This window comes from Asterias rubens, chromosome 20 (genome assembly GCF_902459465.1).
Source record: "Asterias rubens chromosome 20, eAstRub1.3, whole genome shotgun sequence".
Taxonomy (NCBI): Eukaryota; Metazoa; Echinodermata; class Asteroidea; order Forcipulatida; family Asteriidae; genus Asterias; species Asterias rubens.
In genome coordinates, this window is record NC_047081.1 from 9315069 (window position 1) to 9338371 (window position 23303).

General features: G+C 38.9%; 2 protein-coding genes across 4 annotated transcripts in view; one reads left to right on the forward strand and one right to left on the reverse strand.

The window, feature by feature from the left end:
* Positions 1 to 18446, forward strand: part of LOC117303786 (ras-GEF domain-containing family member 1B-like) — a 36584-nt gene extending 18138 nt beyond the window's left edge. For 2 of the 3 annotated variants that reach the window (XM_033788142.1, XM_033788143.1), the window contains exons 2-11: positions 3939 to 4028; positions 9683 to 9849; positions 10251 to 10392; positions 10625 to 10861; positions 11529 to 11727; positions 12162 to 12241; positions 12471 to 12665; positions 13103 to 13226; positions 13657 to 13729; positions 14424 to 18446. In XM_033788142.1, the coding sequence (XP_033644033.1) occupies positions 3939 to 4028; positions 9683 to 9849; positions 10251 to 10392; positions 10625 to 10861; positions 11529 to 11727; positions 12162 to 12241; positions 12471 to 12665; positions 13103 to 13226; positions 13657 to 13729; positions 14424 to 14451 (1335 nt within the window). In that variant the 3' untranslated portion in view covers positions 14452 to 18446. Of the gene's footprint in view, positions 1 to 3278; positions 3496 to 3938; positions 4029 to 9682; positions 9850 to 10250; positions 10393 to 10624; positions 10862 to 11528; positions 11728 to 12161; positions 12242 to 12470; positions 12666 to 13102; positions 13227 to 13656; positions 13730 to 14423 lie in introns of those variants that run through there. The other variant, XM_033788144.1, reaches the window with a different exon arrangement.
* Positions 18447 to 19938: 1492 nt separating this feature from the next.
* LOC117303846 (CDGSH iron-sulfur domain-containing protein 1-like) lies at positions 19939 to 21645 on the reverse strand. The gene is made up of 3 exons (XM_033788234.1): positions 21485 to 21645; positions 20710 to 20921; positions 19939 to 20313 (listed from the first exon to the last, which is right to left on the reverse strand). The coding sequence occupies exons 1-3, from the start codon at positions 21495 to 21497 to the stop codon at positions 20215 to 20217; spliced, it is 324 nt and encodes a 107-aa protein (XP_033644125.1). The 5' UTR covers positions 21498 to 21645; the 3' UTR covers positions 19939 to 20214.
* Positions 21646 to 23303: the final 1658 nt, after the last annotated feature.

The window sequence follows — 23303 nt, forward strand, 5'->3', positions numbered from 1 at the left end:
TGGCAGGGATCAGACAAGGCTCTTCGGGATCAGAGAGAGGGGCAGAGAACAGTAACACACCCATTCTTATCCCTTAATCCCTCATCCCATGATCCTTGCCTGTCAATGTACTATATATAATATTGCTCACTACTTGTACTTGAACATGTACATTCAGAGAGCTTGTAAAAAAAAAAATTAACAAATCTTTAAAAATTTAAAAAATCACACACAAATGGTTTTTTTAATTAAGAACTTTGTGCATAGTCTTTTATGAGTCACAGATAGGTTTAGCACCTTGTAAACCCTTACAAGGTGCTACATAATTACATGTAGGTCTCAGAATTCATAACTTCAATAACCTTATCTTTCTGTAAAAATGAATTATAGGCCTACTAAGCGCCTTGAGTAGAGTACCTTGTTGGTAGATACGTTTGCTATAAAACTTTGATATTATAGTAACAAATTCTTAGGTTGGGTAGGGAATACCAGAATTGACCAGGCAGGAGCCAGCGGACGACTTTGGACAGACTTTTGACCGGTCGTCAGAAGTTAAAACTGGTATTTTGGCCTCTGGACCGTTGTTAACGGAGAAGGCTGATGACCGTTATCATTCCTCTTTATCAAAATGTCGAGGGAGGATATATTCTTTCCCTTTTGATAAAGTGAAGATGTCCTTTCTTTTGTTGTATCTCTCATAGTACATATTCGTTGTTAACCTTCGAGTTGAATGAATGTACAATGTACAGTTTGCCTGACCATTGCTCATTCAAGTTTCATGGCAAGCCTTGACAACAAAAACACCTCAATGAGAACAGTATGCTTATCTGTTCTGTTTATGGTCAAGGATTCATCACTTTGAGAACAACATCAAAGCAGGATGTCATACAAATGTTTCCAAAACACTCTCTTTTGATTGTAGGACTTCAGCCCTGCACTTCTACTCTGAGGTTACCATCATGGCCGACTTTAAGTGTATGTTTAATCAGACATGATATTCTTCCTACATTAGTCTGATTTCCTCGTTTTGTTTGCCCTTGGAAAAATAAGAAAGCCTGTGATTAAAATAGCCTGAAAAGTCTATGAAACCCTTTTACAAACAAGTAGGTCAGCCTTTGTGCTTAACGAATAATTCTACTTTTTCCCAAGGACTAAATATCATGTCTGACTGCCTGTCAATCCATACTATTTTGTTTAAAGCCATTGGACACTTTCGGAACAGAATTTCTTTTTTTAAAGTTCACAGATTTACAAATAACTTGGTGAAAGACTTCTCTTGAAATATTATTCCATGAAATGCGTTACTCTTTGAGAAAACATTAAAACAATATCAATTCTCGATATCGAGAATTACAGATTTATTTAAACACATGTCATGACACGGTGAAACATGCGGATACAAGGGTGGGTTTTCAAGATATTTTCTCCCAACTCCAATGACCGATGAGCCTAAATTTTCACAGGTTTGTTATTTTATATATAAGTTGTGACAATACTGTCTACCGAAAGTGTCCAATGGCTCTAACCTTTTATAATTAATTTTTCTGTTTTACAACTTATAAATAAACTGGCAAAGTATCGTGATTGTACACTTGATTGCCTGTATCTTCAGTTGCGCATTGAAAATCTTGAGTCCTCAGTTGAAACATTTTCTGATTGTTCAAAGTAGCGAAATTTACAGATGAGATTTTGTCGTTTTGTAGTCCTTTTTTTTATTGGTGAATCACCTGTGCTAAAGTATTAAATCGACAGGAAGGAGAAGCCCAATTCTTAATTTACATCTTACAATTGAATGTTCTGCTGAAATTAGTCATTACCCAACCGAGAATTACTCGGAGAAGTTCCAGCGGAGCTGGGCATTCTCCTTCTGTGACTCTCTGCATAATTGTCAGCAGACCAGATCCAAATTTCATGGAGCTGCTGAAGCGCAAAAAGTAGTAAGCACGACAAAATTATGCTTATCGGAATAAGGTTACCAGGCAAACTACCACTGCCATATATACAATTTATGACTGGTATCTTGCTCCTTTCTGCTGAGTAGATAATCGTTAAGCAATATTTTTCTACTCTAAGCAGCTCATGACATTGGGTCCTGGTCTTATTTTTCCTTCATCACTCTCGGCATGAAAACAATTTCCTCTCCAGACACCACTTCCTAAACTAATTTGGACAGCCTTCAACAGCTTGACTACCCAGCAGTGGGTCAGCCTGTCAATTCACCAGGAAGATCGTAATCAAGACAGCCCCCCCCCCCTTCAGGCTTCCCCTGCCCCTTCTTTTCTATTCAGACAAACATTTTTCTTAAACACTTAATTAGTCACTGTGTTTTTTAAAGGGTGGTGTGTCAAACATGAATGATGTAGAAATTAGTCAGTCATTTATGCTATAATAAATGAGTGTTTGTATCTAGTAGAGCAAGGGCGTGGTCATGCTAAACGTCTTGGATGTCACTGAGCTTCCTTCTTGATGTTTGTTATTGATTGATTTTTGTTGTCCTTCTCAATTATTACATTATAATATTACTGAGAATTTCCGTACAAACAAAACTTTACTTTTTGTGTGGCAATGTCTTTACATTGATGTATTACTGAGTGCTTTGTGTACATTTGTGCGCAGCCGCAATCACCGGTACGCTGTTTGTACGTGTCCATTTTCTGAACAGTTTGAAAACCATTGATGTACGTTAGCAGTTAATCTCAATGCTGCTGATATATCAAATAACAATCGCTGCAACAATAATTAATCTAAAGTGTTCAAAAGTTTGTCGAAAAACAAGATCTGCAAAGAGTTACTTGAAGTTTATTATTCATGTTGTTTACTTGGTGTCTTTTCAACAAAACGTGCACCCATGATTATGTAGTTGTGCAGATGTCCATGGTGACGTCATTCAAATGACGTGATACGAAACATCACACTGGTTGTAAACAAGAAATCTATCCGTCAGACCCTTCGAAAGTTCATCAATAAACCTCTCACAAACTGCTCCTCCCACTCTCCTCACTGAAAACAAAATGTACCGGGTACATTGTTCACATGCTGTTTTTCCTGGCATGGTGAAAACAAAATGGTAAAAACATCCCCAAAGGTTATGGGTCACTGCCTGTTTGCTGTCGTTTGCTGTCACTAGTTTCCCTCCTCGTGCTACGTCACTGGGTCTGTTGATTTCCAGAGTGTAACCTTGGCCAATGAAAGAGCCGAATGATTTCCTATACCCCCTCGCTCTGGGATGCTATTATAATGAGATAGCCTTGAGGTCACAACAGGAAGTTGTGATTTGACTCGGATATATTAGGACGGACACTTCTTGTAAGGGCTCTATACTTTAGCTGGGACAGAGAGCTACATAGGCAGTGCTGAAGATTGTTGTTGAGTGTGAAACATTGCCTGTTACTTGATGGTCAACATTTCACAGGGAGTGTATAGTGTGATCGTAAAGTGGTACTACTCCGGATCGGTAGTTGTTAAAGATAACTCTGTCATTGCTTGAGAATGGGATTCAAAAACAAGCTGAAAAAGGTGTGTTTTATGTCAAACTTTAGCTCACAATGTTACTGTTTATGATATTTTTTTTTGAGTTGTTAAGATTAGCTTTTGATTTGATTTACTAAACCAATACATTGCTCGAGAATGGGATTCAAAACCAAGCTGAAAAAGGTGTTTCTGCTGTGAAACATAAGCTGGCAGTTTTGATGTTCATGAAATGTTCTTACAAGTGTTGAGTTTTAAGGATTTGTTTTTTATTGATCTGGGAAACCAGTTGAGTGTTCTACATGTACATTTCAACATGGAATATACAGGATGGTACAACCATGATGGCCGAGGCCCGGCATGGGTAATTTGTCTGTGTCTCTAATGTTACACTTACAGGTCATATTTCGTCGTTGAATTCAGTTCCCTCACATGGAGAGTCAAGTTTATTTATTTACTGACCATGTTTTTCCTCGTTATCTATTTTGCAGGCCTTGGTCTACCAAGATGGTAATCTCAACTCTGGGACGTTAGAAGCGTTCGTTCAACACATGGTGCCCACAGTAGACTACTATCCTGATGTGAGTTGATCTTAGACAATTATCAGTAACTCATTCAATAGAACATTTGTTTCCACATTCACATCACATGGAGGCATCATCCTAAAAAGCCGAGGCTTGTGGCGGATGTGCCCGTTACAAGATTACAGAACAAAACAGGATAACAGCACTAAATAGACCAAGTTTTAAAATTAGATGTAGGCGTACCTAGGCCTGTACAGGTTGTGAATATGGGAATAAAACAGTGGGCGCGAGGTCTTCAAAAGACTTGGTCACCACTCTTTTATTCCCATTCATATGTACTTTTTCCGTTAATTAAAAACTTCCAAAAATCTTTTAAAGTTGGGAACAAATCTGACAGTTTGGCCTTAGCTCACCTTGTTGACTCTGCATTGTGTTGAATGCTTAGTAGCTCCTCCTCGCGCAAGTTTTGAATGTGCGCTTAAGTTTTAAATTGTGTGCGTAAGTTTCTAACTTGCGTGAGCCAAGTATGGTACGTTCAAATTCGGCCCTTAAAATGAGCATGCTCTTCCAATCATCTGATATGGCTCTCCTTGAATGTAATCGGGTCATTTTTAAACTGACTGGCCGAGTTTACTCTATGTTGCACATTTAACACATGACCATGTGACCTCCTCTTGGTCAATGGATAATCTTTCGCAGAAATTTAGGATGGGTTATTTTGGAGTGTCGTGGCCGAGCGATTAAGAGCACCAAACTCAAACTCTGGTGTTTCTGATCAGCAGAGTGTTGGTTCGAATCCCCAGCCGTGACACTTGTGTCCTTAAGCAAGACACATAACCATTGCTTCGTCCTTCGGATGGGACGTAAAGCTGCACTTATCGAAAAGAGAAGGGGTTCGCCTCGGTGTTCCTGGCTGGATTGGCAGCATATTGCGCCACAGCACCTTGTAAACCATTACATGGTGCTTAAGGATTAGGTCTTATATCTCAAAATTCGCCCCACTCCTTGCAGTAATAACACCTGGCGCTTTGTATCCTTTGGCAAAAGGCACGTTATAAATACGGTTATTATTATTATTATTATTATTATTATTATTATTATTATTATTATTATTATTATTATTATTATTATTATTATTATTATTATTATTATTATTATTATTATTATTATTATTATTATTATTATTATTATTTATTGACACTCATGTCAAATGTATAGGTCGAGGCTATATAAATCAATGACAAATTTAATGTGGGTGTCCAACGGATCTTGAATTGAGTAGGGAAAAAAACAGGAACTTGTTAAATCTCTATTTATAAGATTGATATCTTGTGTGTAGCTCAAACTATTGACAATAGTTTCCTGTTGATCAAGGTTTTTATGAATGAAATTACAGATTAACAGGAACAGTGTATAATTAGCATTTTGTTGTTTGTTTTTCTATTCCTAATAATACGTAGCAACTAACGTGTCTGGGTGTTAAACTACCGCAAGTACGGGGGGATTTTTGTCGGTAGAAAGGATATTGTGGTTCCGTTGAAACCCCAAATAGGGTCTGACTGTCTGACGATCATTGTCTTTGTTTCATTGCTGCCGGACGATGGTTTTACGTTCAATCAATATTGTGGTTTTATTTGCCAATTTCCTTTCATGTTATTGTCTTCAACTTCTTGGCTTGGCTTCGGGAACGAAGAATTTATGAAGACAATCCTCTCCTGGTGCAGGCTCGGAGAGGAACTGCTTCATAAAATCTTCTTTCGGGAAGCCAAGCCAAGCCAAGAAGAAGAAGACAATAACCTAAAAGGAAATTGGCAAATAAATCCACAAAATTGTTTGACTGTTTAACTTGTTTAATATCTTCGGGTCCCTGCACCATACATATAGGATTAAAACAATTGAAGGGTTCTAAGAACCAAAGGTAGCCAATTCCTTAAAGAAAGACATCACCTTTATCTGGATAGGTTCAATCAGTCCCTATCATCATCCCTTCCTCCTTGAAGATTGAATTAAACTTCTTGGCCAAATTGTTCACAGCTGGCTTCAAGATTTGTTTGTCAACTTTGAAAGGAGAGATCCAAATTGGATTAATACAAGAAGTCCACGGTCTGTATCCTAAATACAAAGGGTGTGTCTCAGCAGAGGCCTCCAGGGTCACTCAGTGAGTCAACACAACTCTCCCTAAATTACTCAATAATAGATTGTAGCGTTATGCGCAGCGCTCCATAGTAATAATAATATATCAGATGCCTAATCGGTGCATATGTTGATCAAATATAGTTGTGTAAAACAAGCTGTTTTCAAACGGGAAGTTGCTAGAATCCAAGCTTATTTGATTGAATTCAACCAGTTTGAGTGATTTCGGCCATAAACTTAATGTAGGTTTCCACTCCTGCAAGCAATAATCGGTGGAATTGTATTTTAAAATTTAATGGCTTTTTTTAGCCTAACATCTTGCTGAAAATGCCTAACATTTTGCTGAAAATTTAGTGTTTTACTTGGGATTGTTTAACCTAGCTTGGTTCAGTTGATGAATGTGCATGTGGGATAATTTTGGATGACGTACAAACACTGACTTCATCTCTACTCCAGCATCGGTTATTGGTACATGAAGAGAGAAAAGTAGGCTGTAAGAGCACTGTTGTCAGATTCAAAATCTTGGCCCAATTTTATAGGGCTGCCATAGCACAAAAAAGAAGCAAAGTTGGGCCCTGGTGTTTCTGATCAGCAGAGTGAGGGTTTTGAGTCCTGGTTGGTGGTCCTGACACTTGTGGACTGTCCTTGAACAAGATACTTTACCCTAATTGCTTTATCCTTCCTATTGGACATTTAAGTGTACCTCCCATCATGGAGCTATAAAAAAAGCTCCATGCTCCTATTCATTAGGATTGTTATATAGCCCAGAACACTTAGGCCTATTGTTAAAATTGGTAATTGTCAAAGACCAGTCTTCTCGCTCGGATGTATCTCAACATATGCATAAAATAACAAACCTGTGAAAATTTGAGCTCAATTGGTCTTCGAAGTTGCGAAATAATAATGAAAGAAAAAACACCCTTGTCATACGAAGTTGTGTGCTTTCAGATGGTTGGTATCGAGACCTCAAATTCTAAATCTGAGGTCTCAAAATCAAACACGTGGACAATAACTTCTCTCTCGAAAACTATGTCTCTTCAGAGGGAGCCGTTTCTCACAATGTTTTTACCTGAAATATCTAATAAGTTCTTCCTTATAATGTGAAAACAGGCTTTCCAATATGACACATGTATAGTTTCATACACAGTCATATAAAATACACAGCTGTTGCTGAGTTTAGTCTTTAAAAAAAAACCCACAAACAACAGAAAAAAGTTGAAGTTACTGGGGTGTTGCCAGAAGTACATGTGTACATTATGTATCAATGGGGGATTGTGATTATTTGTTTAGACAAGTGAGAGATGATGCATCAAGACAAGGGTTTAGGATCAGAGGGAGGGATGTGGATTGTGTAAAATCTAACTGACAGGTGAAGGAGTATCCATTTCTTTGTACGAACATAGAGTGAGGGTATGACGCATCCCCCAGAGACAAGCTCCTCCCTGTATTCATCCAGTTTGGTCATGACATTGGTTTATGTAGGAAATAGTTGGAAACAATTAAACCGGGGCTTAATTTCATTCAGTTGCTTAAGCAGAATAGCTAAGCACAATAAAATCTTGCTTACCAGAATATGGTTACCAGCCAAAATACCATCCCAAAGTACAGTTTGTGACTGGTATCCTGTTGATTTCTGCTGAGCAAGAAATGTCTAAGCAATATTTCGTTCATGACGCATCCTCAAATCCAGACAACCACAGACTCCTCCCTGTGCTCATCCAGTTAATCATGGAATCAGTTTCTTTTTAGGAAATGGTTGGAAACAAATAAACCAGGGCCCAGTTTTATTGAGTTATGCTTTATCCATCCAAAAAGGAGCTAAGCACAATAAAATCACGCTTACCAGAATGAGGTTACCACCTTAAATACCAATTGACAAGTACAGTTTGTGACTGATGTCCTGCTGATTTGTGCTTAGCAAAAAATGTCTGAGCGATAAAAAAAAACTGGCCAGGCCTGGAACCGTGTTGGCCACTGTTGCCCCGCTGGTCTTGGCCTGGGTGCGTCTTCAAAAGTTTTTCCCACAGCTTTTCCAATGGAAGTGCCCTTTGCAAAATGCAAGTGGCCTTGCCATCTCAAAGATGAAATTCCAGACCAGTGCAGCTAGGGGGCCTTTTCCCAGAGTCTTGAACTTGTTATACAGTGTATATACTACTAGAGGACACAATGCAATTATGAAAAATGGTTTGATAAACAATGAAGTGTTTACATTACAGGGCAAGAAGTGTTCTGTAACCACAGAACAAGAACTCGTCTATGTTCTTGGTTTACTTGACCTTGTCTCCCAGTGGTACATGTGTACTAGCTTGTAATAGTATACTACATGTACTCAATTTACTTCCTCCACTCCATGCTCCACCACACTGTGGTCCCTTCAGGAAATCTTGAATAAAATCTTTGCTTTCAAATGTTCCTTAAAGGCAGGGTGTACCTTTGGTAACTACTCCAAACATGAATGGTCTATTTTTGTCAGCTTTATCAATCCTGTATAATATAATGAGTAGGGTAGATGGCATTAGCTTTCGATCCAAACCGGACCTTCTTCAGAGGCATAAACAAGTAAAAACAAATACATATCCATTTATAGAAAAACAAAAGAGGGGAAAGGGATTAAGGGAAGGATCCAGAAAAAAGAGTGAAAATTATAGCCAATCAAAGTTTTATTTCAGAAACAATTGATGGCTATGAACCAATAGGAGTAAAGTGGTGAGAACAAATCCTGTATATGTAAGATGATATTCTTCCTACCTTGGGTCTGATTTCAAATTTTGGGAAAAATCAGTAAATTGTGACTAAATAGCCTGAATGAAAAATCTGTTTAAAGCCTACACCATGTATAAGGTCAGCCCCTGTACACAGTAACATCCTACTTTTTTTCCAATGACAAAATGGCATGCCTGTATTTAGAAAATCCTTTAAGCATAGTTTGTAGACCACTGAGTACTGAGAAGTCAGAGGTCACATTTTCCGCTAAACCTGTACACTTAACACACGATCCACCTGCCGATCCGTCATACAGCAGGCCTGAATAACAATCATGTGGTAGACTCCACCACAGCAGCTCTCTTTGTGGTTAGATACTTGGGTCAACCCCATGTATTTATTTTAGGGTTCCTTTTGGGCTTTTAGTAGACTAACCAGAAGCCACAGTGTGACTCTGTACCTTGAACATGAACCTGAAAATTGCCTGGTGACGTCTTTGTGGTTTTTTGGAAGTGTTTGTTTACATTTCCTTCTTAATGGTTGAGAGTCTCTCTGGAATTAAAGTGCCTGCTGTGTTTTTTAGTTTATATTACTCAGAATTTAGTGACGTCTTCATCGACACTGTCTGGCCGCAAGTGGAGTAAAAATAACTGCCGTATTCATTGAAGTATTAAATTAGAAAATCGGTTCAGTCTTACCTTTATCCTTGCTTTTCGGGTTTTGGGAGAACAAACGCCTTTTGGCAACTTTTTTTGCTCTCCTGGGCTTCCAACTGTTGTTTAATGTAGGTTTTTTAATTATTTATATATTTTCAATGTACTTGTGAATTCTTTGCCTGGATAAATATTATTATTATGATCTTCTTCATTCCACAGAGGACATACCTTTTTGCTTTCCTCCTCAACTCCCGCCTCTTCATCAAACCTCACCAGCTTCTCCACGATGTCTGTCAAGTCTGCATCAGACAACAGAAACTGGGAAGTCCTGAGATGGATAGAGAGTCGTCCAAGAAGTTCAGCCTCCACCTCTTTCAGTTGCTCATGTGAGTACTTGTATTCTTCTTTTGTAGGCCCTTTTCCAAACCACGGCTTCAGCTTTGGATTCAGCTTCAGGCTCCGTCTTCGGCTTAGCCCTGAGCGCGTACGCAAAACACGCTCAATATTGTCAAAACAATCGCGGGGCCAAGCTAGCCTGGCCGTACCTGGAGCCAAAGCCGTAATTTTCGAAAAAGCCCTTAGTATGTATGGAGGGTTGTCCCCATGCAGAAGCTAATGACAAGAGCCGACAAGCATAGATTGTAAAAAAGATTATTAATATATATATTGTTAAAATGTTAAGCAATATTTTCCGCTGGGGCAGTTTTATGAAATTGGGCCCTGATAATGTTCGACATAGGAGAAAGTTTAAGCTAATGCAACCGTCTCTGTTTCTACATTTTCTCAGTGAATGGACAGAAACGTTCCCGTATGACTTCAGAGATGAACGCATGATGAGACATCTTCGAGACATCACCCAGAAATGTGTAGCGGTGGATCAGAGCTTGCGGAAAAATGTGGGTCAAATCATGCAAGCACTGATTAGAAAGGTGAGTAGTTTGCTAGTAAAACAGGGTGTGAGTTAAAGGCTCTGGACACAATTGGTTATTACTCAAAATAATTGTGTTAACATAATAACTTACTTGGTACAAGCAATAGAGAGCTGTTGATAGTATAAAACATTGTGAGAAACGGCTCCCTCTGAAGTAACATAGTTTTTGAGAAAGAATTTGAAGTATCAGGTATGTGTTCTAAATCTGTTTTGCTATATTTTGTTGTCAGCTTGCTACATTGGAGAAGTACGAAGACGTGTTATCCAGAGTGAATGCAGCTGCAACAGAGAGGATGCATTCGTTAAGAACGAACCCAGCCGCGTTTCAAACCAACATCATCGATGTATGCCCAAGTGCCTATGTATTAGCTCAGCAGCTTACACACATTGAACTGGAACGCTTGGCCAATATTGGACCAGAGGAGTTTGTGCAATCCTTCTTGAAGGAAGAGAAGAATGACACAACAGTAAGTACATCGTCAGTTTTTTTTTTTTTTTTTTTTTTTTTTTTTTTTTTTTGCAAGTCGCCTGACACACAAGGCCTGAATGCCACTTCAAGGTGTGGGCTACAACTATTTTTTCCCAGAGGCCATTGCAACCTAGTCCTAGGACTGAAAAAGGGTTACCCCTTTTACAGTCCATACGAATGTAGGCTTGGGTATCATCAATTCGAAGCCTGGCCAGTAGAGCAGAAGCACTACCTCCCCAATCTTATGTAGCATGTGTCACGACCGGGATCCGAACCCACACCCTGCTGATCAAACACCAGTGCTTGAATCCGGTGCTCTTAACCGCTCGGCCATGACACTGCCAGTTGCTCTTCAGTCCAAGCACTGTTAGGGTGGTTCGATTGGCGTCGCCGTATCTTTCCTCGCCTTCCACCTCTAGGACCTCGGTTTGAATCACGCCGGGGGACACTTTGTGGATTGTTTTTTTTTGTCCCAAGTTGGTTGCGTGGGTTTCCCCTAGAATTTTCATCACAATTTGTCTGTCTATGCTTCAAATAGTTCCTGTAATGATTTTGATGGTTTTTAATCATTTGTGTTAAGTGCCTTACATGTAAGAACTTAATATCACTTGTGCTGTGAGTGAGGACAGTTTTTTAATCAACCATTTTATCTTTCTAACCCCCAGCTGAGGCTGCTAGACCTAAAGAGGACCAAAAATCTGGAAGCGTACGTCGAGTGGTTTAATCGGCTGAGTTACCTCGTAGCCACCGAGGTCTGCATGCACATCAAGAAGAAACATCGAGCGAAACTCATCGAGTACTTCATCGACGTTGCCAGGGAATGTTATAACATAGGAAACTTCAATTCTCTGATGGCCATTATGTGTGAGTAGTCAGAAGAATTGACAGAATTTGTCTTCTCGTGAAAAAGAACAATTGTTTTACTCATTTCCTAAAAACTATAGCATTTTAAGCAAAACTATTTCAAGGAAGGTTTCCCACAATGACCATCTTTATACCGTTAAAAGCATGTCCAAATCTGCGAACTTTTATATTTTCAATCTTACCAATGTTGTAAACACGCTTTAATGTTCCAACATCAGGAAGAAACAATTATTTTAAAGTGTCTTGCTGAAGGACACAAGTGTCAGGATTGGGATTCAAACCCACACTCTGCTGATCAGAAATACCAGAGCTTGAGTCTGGTGCTCTAAACCACTTGGCCACGACAGACTACTGGTCTTATGTCGGTGTCCTTTTGATAAAGTATACTGCCTCAAGAGTGAATCATGATAAATATCAACCTTGTTTCGTTACAGCTGGCCTGAATCTGAGTCCAGTCACAAGACTGAAGAAGACGTGGGGCAAAGTCAACATGGACAAGTTTGAAATTCTAGAGGTGAGTTTTTCGGTCTACTTTGCATGGTGAAACATTTTGTGAAATGTTTTCTAGCCCCTTCCGAGAGACCATGGCTCTGAGACCATGGCTTGTAAGTTATTGTATTGTATTATTGTAGGCGCCTTGGGCTCTCTATCGGTGACTAGTGCACGTTATAAGTTTTGCTATTGTTATTATTTTTTTTAAGTAATATTACTTATATTATCACTGCTTTCCTTTGTTCTTGCAGCATCAAATGGATCCTTCGGGTAACTTCAACACCTACCGACAATCGTTGAGGGCAGCAATGCAGAGAGCTCTGGGTGCTCAAGATGGTGCTTGCGATAAGATTGTCATCCCATTCTTCAGTCTCTTTGTCAAAGATCTCTACTTCTTGAACGAAGGATGTAGGAATAAACTTGGCAATGGCTACATCAACTTTCAGGTATGCACAAACCCTTTGCGATGTTTAGGATTCGTTCTGCCTCTAGCCAGCGGGCTCACTCGATGGTCTAGTCATAGACACAGCTCTAGCAATGCAAAGGTCGTGGGTTCTAATCCCACCCAAGTGATTTACCTGTGGAATTGGTTTGCCTTAGCACAGTAATGTACAACTACATTAATGTGAGATCAGTCTAGTTACTGGATTAATGGGGTGCCCCAATTCGGCCAGCCTAAATCACGTGCGCTCACTTGACATTACACGATCATTCTTACATCATGTAGTGTTTCAGTTTTTTTTTAAAGGGTCCACTGACAGGCCTGAAGATAGAACCATACTTAACTGAAAAGTAATCTTTTACACTGTATTAATGCTGCTGTCGTCTCTCGTTACTATTTTATGTACTAATTGATGTCTTACATGTGTTTCCTGTTAAACAGAAATTTTGGCAAACAGCAAAGCAGGTGACTGAATTCATGACGTGGAAACAGGTGGAATGCCCTTATCCACGTGACAGACAAGCCCTTAATTACCTACTCACGGCACCTGTATTCTCAGAAAATTGTGAGTCTTAATTCTGCCTTAATTAATGGATGATGTCGTTGTGTGCCAATCATTCCAACAAAATGTTGTTTATTCCTGGGATGTGTTTTGGAGACCCCACCAGAAACATGTTTGAGCTTTGGTCATTGGTTGAGATTTTGTCGCGTGTTCGGTTGAACTGCTGTGATGTGGCTGTTCTGACCAAACTGTAATCGACTTATTGGCTAGTTTAGGCTTGGTTTCAAATTGGCAAACTCTAAATACTAATATTAACAAAATCAATAGAATTCCTTTAAATAAATTATATACCCTGAACAACATAATATTTAACAATTGAATTGTGTTGATGAAATTTCACTGTTCAAACACTTCTAAATAAAATGAAGGTTGTTTATCTTAAGAACTCAAAACGAATGCAGAAGTTAATTAGTTAAATTTATTTTCTATACAGCACTTTACTTAGCATCATACGAGAGCGAGGGACCGGAGACGAACTATGAGAGAGACCAGTACAAAACACTTAAGTAAGTGGATAACTTTTGGATAATGTCCTTATTTTATTGCCAGTGTCCATATCGTTTTCACATTTGAAGGGACGGTCAGGTTGACTCTTTGTGTTTTCCCCATATAGTTATATATAAGAACTAGAGGGCGCACTGGCCTGTATACGCGCCCCGGCATGCGCGCAGGCGGCCATTTTCTAAGTTTACAAAACAGTCATCTCACAGCGTGTGTTTGTGCGGCCATTTTGTAAGTTGAACAAACAGCATCGCGTGAGCGTTTAAATAAAAAGAAAACTCAAACGTGTATTTCATACTCAACGCGCGTACAGAATGGCGCACTTGTCATCTTGCGGTCCCGTCGCGTTTGAGCAAGCAGCATCACCAGTGCGCCCTCTAGTTCTTATACATAACTCTATGGTTTTCCCCCTGCCTTTCACCTCAGTGGACCCCGGTTCAATACCGAGACTGGAGCCTTGCGTGTGGATTGGGTTTTTTCAGTCCCTATCGGACTGCATGGGTTTCCCTATAGGGGTTTCCCTCCTACATCTAAAACTAGATTTCGTCACCGTCTTCTCAACAAAAAGGTGGTGTGATTTTTTCCTTCAGGATGCTTTGCCAACTTAATGAAATTCAGATTCAGATACCTTTGGTAATTACATTAAAATTTTAAAGATGCATATTAACTTATATGCTCAATTTTTGTTTATTATAACAGGTTACAGTGCAGCGCTGCCAATAAGTAAAGTCATCCCAGGACAAGATGCTGTGCTGATTGGTTTACGCATAACAAGTTGATGGAGTTAGCTCTTTACCTTAACGATGACATCAACTGCCTCGTATCCAGCCAAGAGAAGCGGAGTTTATGTGAATGTTACCAACGATCAAACTGAAATAAGTAGTTTCATCAATATCAAATCAATCGTTCACCAGCCAGAACACCATACAGTTATTACCATTGCTGTGACTGGTACCTCGGTAATTTTTTGGATTAGCCAAGAAAATTTTGCCCAGCAGAATTTTTCTACTTTACAGCTTTATAAATTTGGCACTGGTTGAGATGGTGAAGAAGATGTGAAGGAGATTCAGTGATGACTTGAAGAAGACTGTGTTCGAAGTAAACTGGCAAATCTCAATCAATGCCTCTCAACCAACGTGCGAAACATTTCATGTTTGATCCCCCCATACCAACCACCTGAAGTAGTCAATATACCAGCTTGTAAATAATAATAATAACGTGAATCGTGATATTTTTTATCTGCTATTAATAATGTCCAAAATTGAAAAAATTATCTTTCTGTACAAAAGAGGCTTAAATGTATTCAGAGTGTTGATCAGATCTTTATTTTGATTGAAAATATTGACTTTCTTTTTTTATAAAAAATGTTAATTGTCTGAAAGTATTTTTCTTGTTTGAAGTATGTATTCTTTCAACTATCTCAATATTTGGACTTTCAAGGTGTTGTGTACGTCTTGTTATTGATGAAATAACACTCTAGGTAGGTCTGTAGTTTCCATGACTATTTGAAAGCAAAGAACAATATACAATTCTTGTCGTTGTAAACTTGATACTACTGGTTAAATAATTATTCATCTCTAACACCCGTTTTAGACGGGCGCCAGAGTTGCGCCAATCCAAATAGATTAGGAGCGACTCTGGGTCGACCCAAATAACTTTTTGTTTCAGACAGGCGAACTTAACATAACATTTACATTGGCTTTGCTCATGACAAGTTCGACGTCTGAAACCAAGGCACTCCAAAGTCATCCCGAACAACTGCAACAGTTGATCTTTCGACATCTAGCGCTTCCAGTCGCTCCTAACTGTTTCAGACGCCAAAACTTGTCATGTACTTAGCTCAGAATTTGGTTCGGCGCGACTCTGAAACGGGTGTAGCATACTGTTGTTGCTGCAAGGTTGAGGACATTTCCACCTTCCTCATCTTATCAATTTCGAATAACTTAAAATTCCAATGAGTATCAAATTGCAGTCGACTCTTTGTATAAAATGATTGCTGGGACTTCTTGCCGAACTTTAAAAGGAATGTTGTTATAAGAGGACAGCAAAACAAAGAAATGCAAAGCAGGAATGAGCTTTGGGACTTCAGAGAATATTATAACAATAATAAACCGTTCTTATATAGCGCATATCAATGTAAGGTCCCTGTGCGCTGTAAAGGGAAATCAACAATTGTACAAAGTAAACAGATATGTTTTCATCCGGGTTGTGAATTGTTTTGATGTCTGTTTACAACCTCTGTAAGACTGTTTCATAACTGAACTTCTGCATGTTGGAAAGAGCGGGAACCATACGACTTAAAATCAGAAGGGGTTTATGTAAATCACAGATTTCCAGCTGTTTTATACTCCTGAACTAAACTTTGAAGATGAACAGGGGTAGTTAATGTATGTACTCTTTATAGGCAGAATCTCTTTATAACATTCTTTATAACGAGGGTTGACTGTGCTGAGAAATACAAAGTTTTTGAAATAAGGTGACCATCGAGTAAATATTGTACTTCTCATAGGTTTCTTGTGTTAGAAAGAAAGAATTATAAATCACGCCTGTAAAAAATTGTGTTAATATTTTACCATGGCTATGCTGGCTGCCACCTATCATACCGAATATTTTGGGTCAACTTTAAAAAATCGTAATATATTTAAGAAACCATCGGATACTGAAATTAATATAATATTGTCTGAATCCCTTTGAGCTGAATGGACTACAGTGTACGAGAATTGGATGCATGTTCGGAGTGCATTGTTGCAGCATACAATCACAACGAAATCTGGACTGTTCCATTTATTGAGGTGAAGCGGAAAAAGCTATATTTGCCGTAAGCACATAATTCCCTGCTTCCGTAAGCGCCGATTCTGTGCTTACAGTAAGAAGAGCCATGAAATTTGGGCACAGATTGTGGTATCAGTTAAATCTAACCATTGATGAGCGAAATCAAGATTGTGTGACAAGCTTTCTGTACAAGCTGTAGTCTGCATTGCGTTGTGTTTGTCGTCAAGTAGTCTTAATGATGTAAAATGGGTTTTCTGGAAGGCATGTTTGTTAATAAGGATACAGAATTATTTATCTGGTATTCTTGTCAGTTTTCGAAGTAAGGCACTGGGGATGACAATTTAAACACTTGACTGTAAATGGGTTTTCGGAAAGGCACGTTTGTTAAAAAGAATACAATATTATTTATCTGGTATTCTTGTCTGTTTTCGAAGTAAGGCACTGGAAATGACAATTTAAACACTTGATTTTTTGCTTGAATAACCATTTAGTTGATAATCTAGTTTTGTTAGTGATTGTAATTGAACAATCTGCAACCTCTTTCCCGGGGGTACTCAAAACACCATTTGTTTTCTCAGCACACACTGCTCGATCATAAGCCCTGGAATGGTTTTTTATTCAAATGTGCCAGAATAGGTCGCTTACTTTTCTGTAGGCGATCCACTCTTTGCAAAAGAGGCATCAAGGTCAAAGAGCAACTGGTCCACTCTCATTCTTCTTTGATCTTGTGACATGTTTAAATATAGGGTAACCATGTAAAAACACAATTAATTTGTTGCTTAATCCCGTTAAAATTCTTGCATTTTGACATGTGGTTCTTAGATTAATACTGCACATCAACAGCAAAGATTTTCCAGGGACTAATTCACCTTGCACGCTCCTTTTCAAAACAAGACTTTCCTTAATCTAAATGTTGTGTGACGAGATACCCAGTTTGTTGTGTGTTTGATAATTTCATTGGCCTTTATTTAAAATACTCTTTGGTTAATTATTTGAGTGTAAATTATTGTACATAAAAAGATCGCTTTTGTAAAAAATTTATGTCGTGACAAAATGCCAATAGAGAGAACAATGAAGCTTGTGATCTTGCCTTAGTTGAACAAAATGGTTTTGTTTTTAATTGGGTAGTAAAATCTTGAGACCGTGTTTTGTTGAACTTCATTTAAAGACAATTTTATTTGTACTTAAACTCAAAAAACTCAAATACTGTGTAAAGAGTTTGTTACTTTGGGGTGGGTTTTTTACCGCTTGTGTTACCGTAAATTTCGCTTCTGCATAAAGGTATTAACACACGCATCCAAAATACAATCATGCTGAAAGCATATTAGTCATGTTCCCTGTACCCAATAACAGTAATGAATTATAATATCCATTCAAACAAAATGGAACCAGACTATTTTGTTTCTTCCAGCCTGGATTTTTTTGCTATAGTTTAGAATGGAGAAAAATCAAGATGGCCCTGTAGCTCTTATATTGGTCAATATCCAATGCATAAAGGCTTAGCATCAATAACAATTACACACTGTAAAATTATGCAGGCGTGCGATCTCCTTTTTTTTTCAGGATTTTCTTTTATAAAGTGTAGTAGTTACCAAAAGGCGAAAATCAATAGTCCACATTGTGTCCAAACTTGCAGATTTGTCGTTTTGTTGATGCAGAGAGTCAGTCAGTCAACCTCCTGTTTTGTAGGAGGTTTCAGTTGTAGAATCGGGGGAACCCACACCTGCAGGAAATTGTCAGGAATTTTCGCATTTTGCAAATCTCTCATCCCAGATTCTGAAATCACTGCATGGATGACATGTAGATATATATAATGTTCTTGTTGACATGTTTTCTAATAATTGAAGTTGTTCTCTCTCATATCATTGGATGTCAAGATTATTGTAAAATTATGTACAGTTTTAAAAATACATCTGTGCAACAGATGGCAATAAATTAAATGCTACAAGACTCAACGTGTCCGATGTTAATGTTTTTGTCTTAGAAGTTGGAACAAGCTCCCTGTCTCACTTCGCCAAACATCTCTCAACAACTTTAAGAGGAAACTGAAAACACACACTTGTTCACTTAGACTTTCGTTGGGTTTTGTTATGTTTTGTTTATTCTTCATTTTCTATTGTATAATGTTTTCATTTTGTGTCGGCGCCTTGATCGGTTTTCTGGAAAAGTGCGCATTATAAGTTTATATTATTATTATTATCACATTCACATAAAAAAGGCAGCCCCTGAACAAACATATTGACAAAATAGGGTCACCGCAAACATATAGCTCGGTTGGTAGAGTACCGGCATGTTAATTTAGATGTCGCTGAACCCCAAAGTATAGCATTTCTTTAAAGCCATTATACACTTTCGGTAAACAGTATTGTCCAAGTCCCAAACTTCGTGTATCACAACTTATATATAACATAACAAACCTGTGAAAATTTAGGCTCAATCGGTCATCGGAGTCGGGAGAAAATAACGGGAAAACCCACTCTTGTTTCCGCAAGTTTCGCCGTGTCATGACATGTGTTTAAAATAAATCCGTAATTCTCGCTAACGAGAATTGATATTGTTTTAATGTTTTCTCAAAAAGTAAAGCATTTCATGGAACAATATTTCAAGAGAAGTCTTTCACCATTACCTTCTGTAAGCCCTGTAAGTTATTTGTAAATCTGTGAACTTTTTTTTTTTTTTTTTTCTGTACCGAAAGTGTCCAATGGTTTTTAGCAGCGAACGATTTCCCTTGTATGTATAATACTACAGCAGAGCAAAATTCTACACAAAATGTCTGGGTTGCTACTCAAAAATCAAAATAATGCTACTCAAAAATCAGGATAAAGAATATTAATTCTTCAATTTTCTTCCAGTTCATTTCAGCAATGAAACACTACTTCGAAGGTGAAGAGTTAAAGGGACACGTTGCCTTGGTCTATGATAAGTTTTTGACTCCATAAAATGGCCGACTGTGTTAGTTCGCAAAGCAAAAGGAAAAGCATGCAATTTTGAGGCATGTTTGTGTGGATCATTATATTCTACTTTTAAAACATCTTTCCAACCATGTGCATTTAATAGCAATTGGTTTTCAAACACTTTTAATTGACCAACTCGCCTGATCGAAGGCAACGTGTTCCTTTAAAAACCTGAAAACAAACCTCTTAAAGGGGTTGTGTTGTCATGACTCATGATTGAAGCAAGCCTGTGGCTGTATGTGGCAATACCATTTGCTCAATAGAATGGGTTTGCCCTTAATTTTACATGTGACTAGCCAGCAGGACCAGTTAATTTGAATGTTTTTCAACACTAAACCAGCCGACAGGTCAGCAGCCAATTTCACGACATGCTAGGATTAATCTTATCTCAAGTATAGTATCTAGTATCTCGTCCTAAACTTAGGATGGGTTCAATGCGTCCTACGTATTTGGATGTGGAACTTAACTCATCCTAGGTCCTAAGATTAATCCTTTAAAGTTAGGAAGAGTTTGGTGAAATCGACGGCAGGTCTTCCGGTATTTGAAGTAGCATTTGGCCAGTGGATTCCTGTTCGGGGAATACTCAGAGTAGCTCTTGGGATTGTAAACGTGACCTGATTTTTCCAATAGCTATAAAATACTATCCACAACACTTTTCAAATAACATCCACTCGGACGATAATAAACACATTTTTTTCAACACAGCAAACAACTTATTGCTCTGATTATTCCATTGAAGCTTTTTTGAATAGCGGGTGAGAGCTCTAGGAAGACCCTTCGCATTTCTTTGAGAGACACAACGGCCCGACGTTGTCTCCGGTAGCTTTGTTGTGGGAGTTGTGTGTACCGTCGCAGAACGGGAACTGCAAGGAAACAAATTAAGTAGACAGTTAAAAATTGAAACCAATTATAACTCATGGACCAAACATTGATTTTCTTTTACAATCTACAAATCATCTGAACAACTTAACAATTGCTACACAGAGTGTGACCCCATTTGACCTTAGAAGTCACTGGTTATTGGCATCAGGAAGAGGGGTGTCCAAGCCTTGAAATAAACCCACATCACCCACAGCAGTTGCCATGGTGCCCTGTGCCTTTGCTGTGGTGCCCTTTGCAAAGTACAAATACATTACAAACTTTACATTTTCCCCGTGATTGCCCCCTTCAAGAGCAAAGTTCGAGGCCTGTGTGTCTTTTTCAAAGTAAATACCATAATTTATCAGTTTAATAATTTTCTAACAACAAAGGTTCTCTACCTTCTTTGATCTCCAACAACGGCAGAAAGCGACACTGTCTGCAAGATCCTCCATGTCGTAGGAGTGGACGACCTTCTCTTGGTCCTTCATCACACTTCTATTGATGACGGTGTCACCACAACTTGCACACTGTGACTTAACCTTGGACACCACAAAGTAGGCCACCACGCCCACAGCTCCTGCTGCAGGAAGAATATACAGCCAATCTTTGCCTGTAGAAACAACAAATTTGAGATGATTGATAATAATTGATGAAAATCCACAAAAAGAAGGGCTGGTATTGAAATTGTCGTGGCCGAGCGGTTAAGAGCACCGAATTCATACTCTGGTGTTTCTGATCAGCAGAGTGTGGGTTCGAATCCCCAGCCGTGACACTTGTGTCCTTAAAATAAGCAAGACATTTAACCATTGCTTCGTCCTTTCGGATGGGACGTAAAGCCGTTCCATCCCCCCCCCCCCCCAAACAAAAAAAAACAAACAAAAAAAAACAAACAAAACAAATTTGCCACTGGAAAATTGGCCTCCAACGTTCCACTTCCATACTTCCTCCCAAATAAATTCCCTTGCCCCACCCCTGGGATGGGGTTATCACATGACCCAACTTGACATAATACTATAGAGGATGGATAGATATTTCAGATTTGTGTCCGAAACAAACAAACTTTACATTCATTCTGAATCTGACATTGATTGAATAAATTTCATTTGCATAAAACAAAAATACATAATTTTAGGTCGAATCATTTCACCTACGCACGGCTTCTCGCATACTTACATCCGATGGTCATGATGAAGCAATATTAATTTTTATTCAAAATGTGTCAAAAACAGGAATTCGGAACCTTCTCGAGTCCGCGAAATCCTGCAGAGAAACAGTCCAAAGCCTTGTGATGAAACTAACGAAATGGCGACCGGAATTGACCTATAAAACACCTTGAACCTTGTGAGGGCGCTCTTTAGTTTTGCAGGCTGTTCAAAATCCAAAATGGAAGGCACTAAAAACTAACCTCTACAGCGGTTCGGAACTTTTCGTGTGCTCTCGGAACATTCCGGCACGGTTCGCGACGATCCCCCACGCAGCAGGTTTGGGGAGTTGTTACATAAGAGTGGACTAACCACTAGGACCTGGTTGTTTATATTTTCATGTTTAAAAGATGCAAGCACTGCTTCAGACCTCTTTATTCAAGTACATTTGTAGCAGCAGGTTTGGGGAGTTGTTACATAAGAGTGGACTAACCACTAGGACCTGGTTGTTAATATTTTCATGTCTAAAAGATCAGTACTGCTTCAGACCTCTATATTGTAGCAGCAGGTTTGGGGATCGAGTTGTTACATAAGAGTGGACTAACCACTGGGACCTGGTTGTTTATATTTTTATGTTTAAAAGATGCAAGCACTGCTTCAGACCTCTTTATTCAAGTACATTTGTAGCAGCAGGTTTGGGGAATTGTTACATAAGAGTGGACTAACCCCACTAGGACCTGGTTGTTAATATTTTCATGTCTAAAAGATGCAAGCATATGCAAAATGACGTCATAAGGTCATTCTCGCTCGGGTATTCTCCGATGGGCCGAACCGCTGTGGAGTTTAGTATTTAGTGCCTTCCTTTAAAAATGGCCTGTTCCGAAACTGTGGCAGAGGGACTGTGTTGAAATATCATTTATTTTAACAATGTAGATTTACCAAGGAAATAATAAGTATTGCAAGAAAGCCATTGTAAAATATAACGAAAATTTGTGATGTCTTTGCACAAGTGTTTTAAAAGCTGACCAACTGAACTGCAAGTGTTTCCCCCCTAATTAATGGATTAGCCCACGATTTGCAGGTGTGTATGCAGTCTGTGTACTGTTAAGTGAATTGTTGTACTACGCTGACAATAGCAGACAATAACAATCATTTTTGGCGAGCTTTGGAATGCACCGTATCCATCCAGCGCATTCTAGCCCAAAATGAGTTATGTCACCATGGAGGTAGAAATGTCACCCATCCACTACATAATGATTCACATACCTGCCAGCGTCAAAAATCCCAAAAATGTATCCGGAAGCGGCAGGCTCCGCAAGTATTCTGGGAGTGAAACTTTGAAGAAAGTTGCAATTGTCTCCATTGCTGATTCGATTCCCGCTATATGCAAATAATTAAGCTGTCAATAACGGTATAGCTGTATGTAATAAAGGGGCAGCAGACGAGCAGTAAAAACACGCAGTTATATTTGTCTGTCAACTTTGTACCGCATTATGTTTACACTGGTGCTAATCAGTTATGCATGAGTTGTGTTTTGGTGCTGATGAGGAGATGATCGGCTGGGTGGTGGGGATGGGGGTGGGGGTGGGGGGGGGTCGATGGCTTGCTTGGCCCAATTAATTGGTATGCTTTGTTACTTAAAATTATGATTTATTTGTCATAATTCAATTAATTGGTAAAAAGTTATGACCTCTTCCCTTTCTTTTCTCTTTTCGCAGTGGGAGCTTAATCCCACAAGAATTCTTTTTTAAGTTGCATGGGGGCCGCCGGCGCCGGTCTCCATCCTCTTTTATTAAAGTCCAGCAAGAGATGCAGCCGGCCGAACAACGAACGTTCAAAACATCATTATA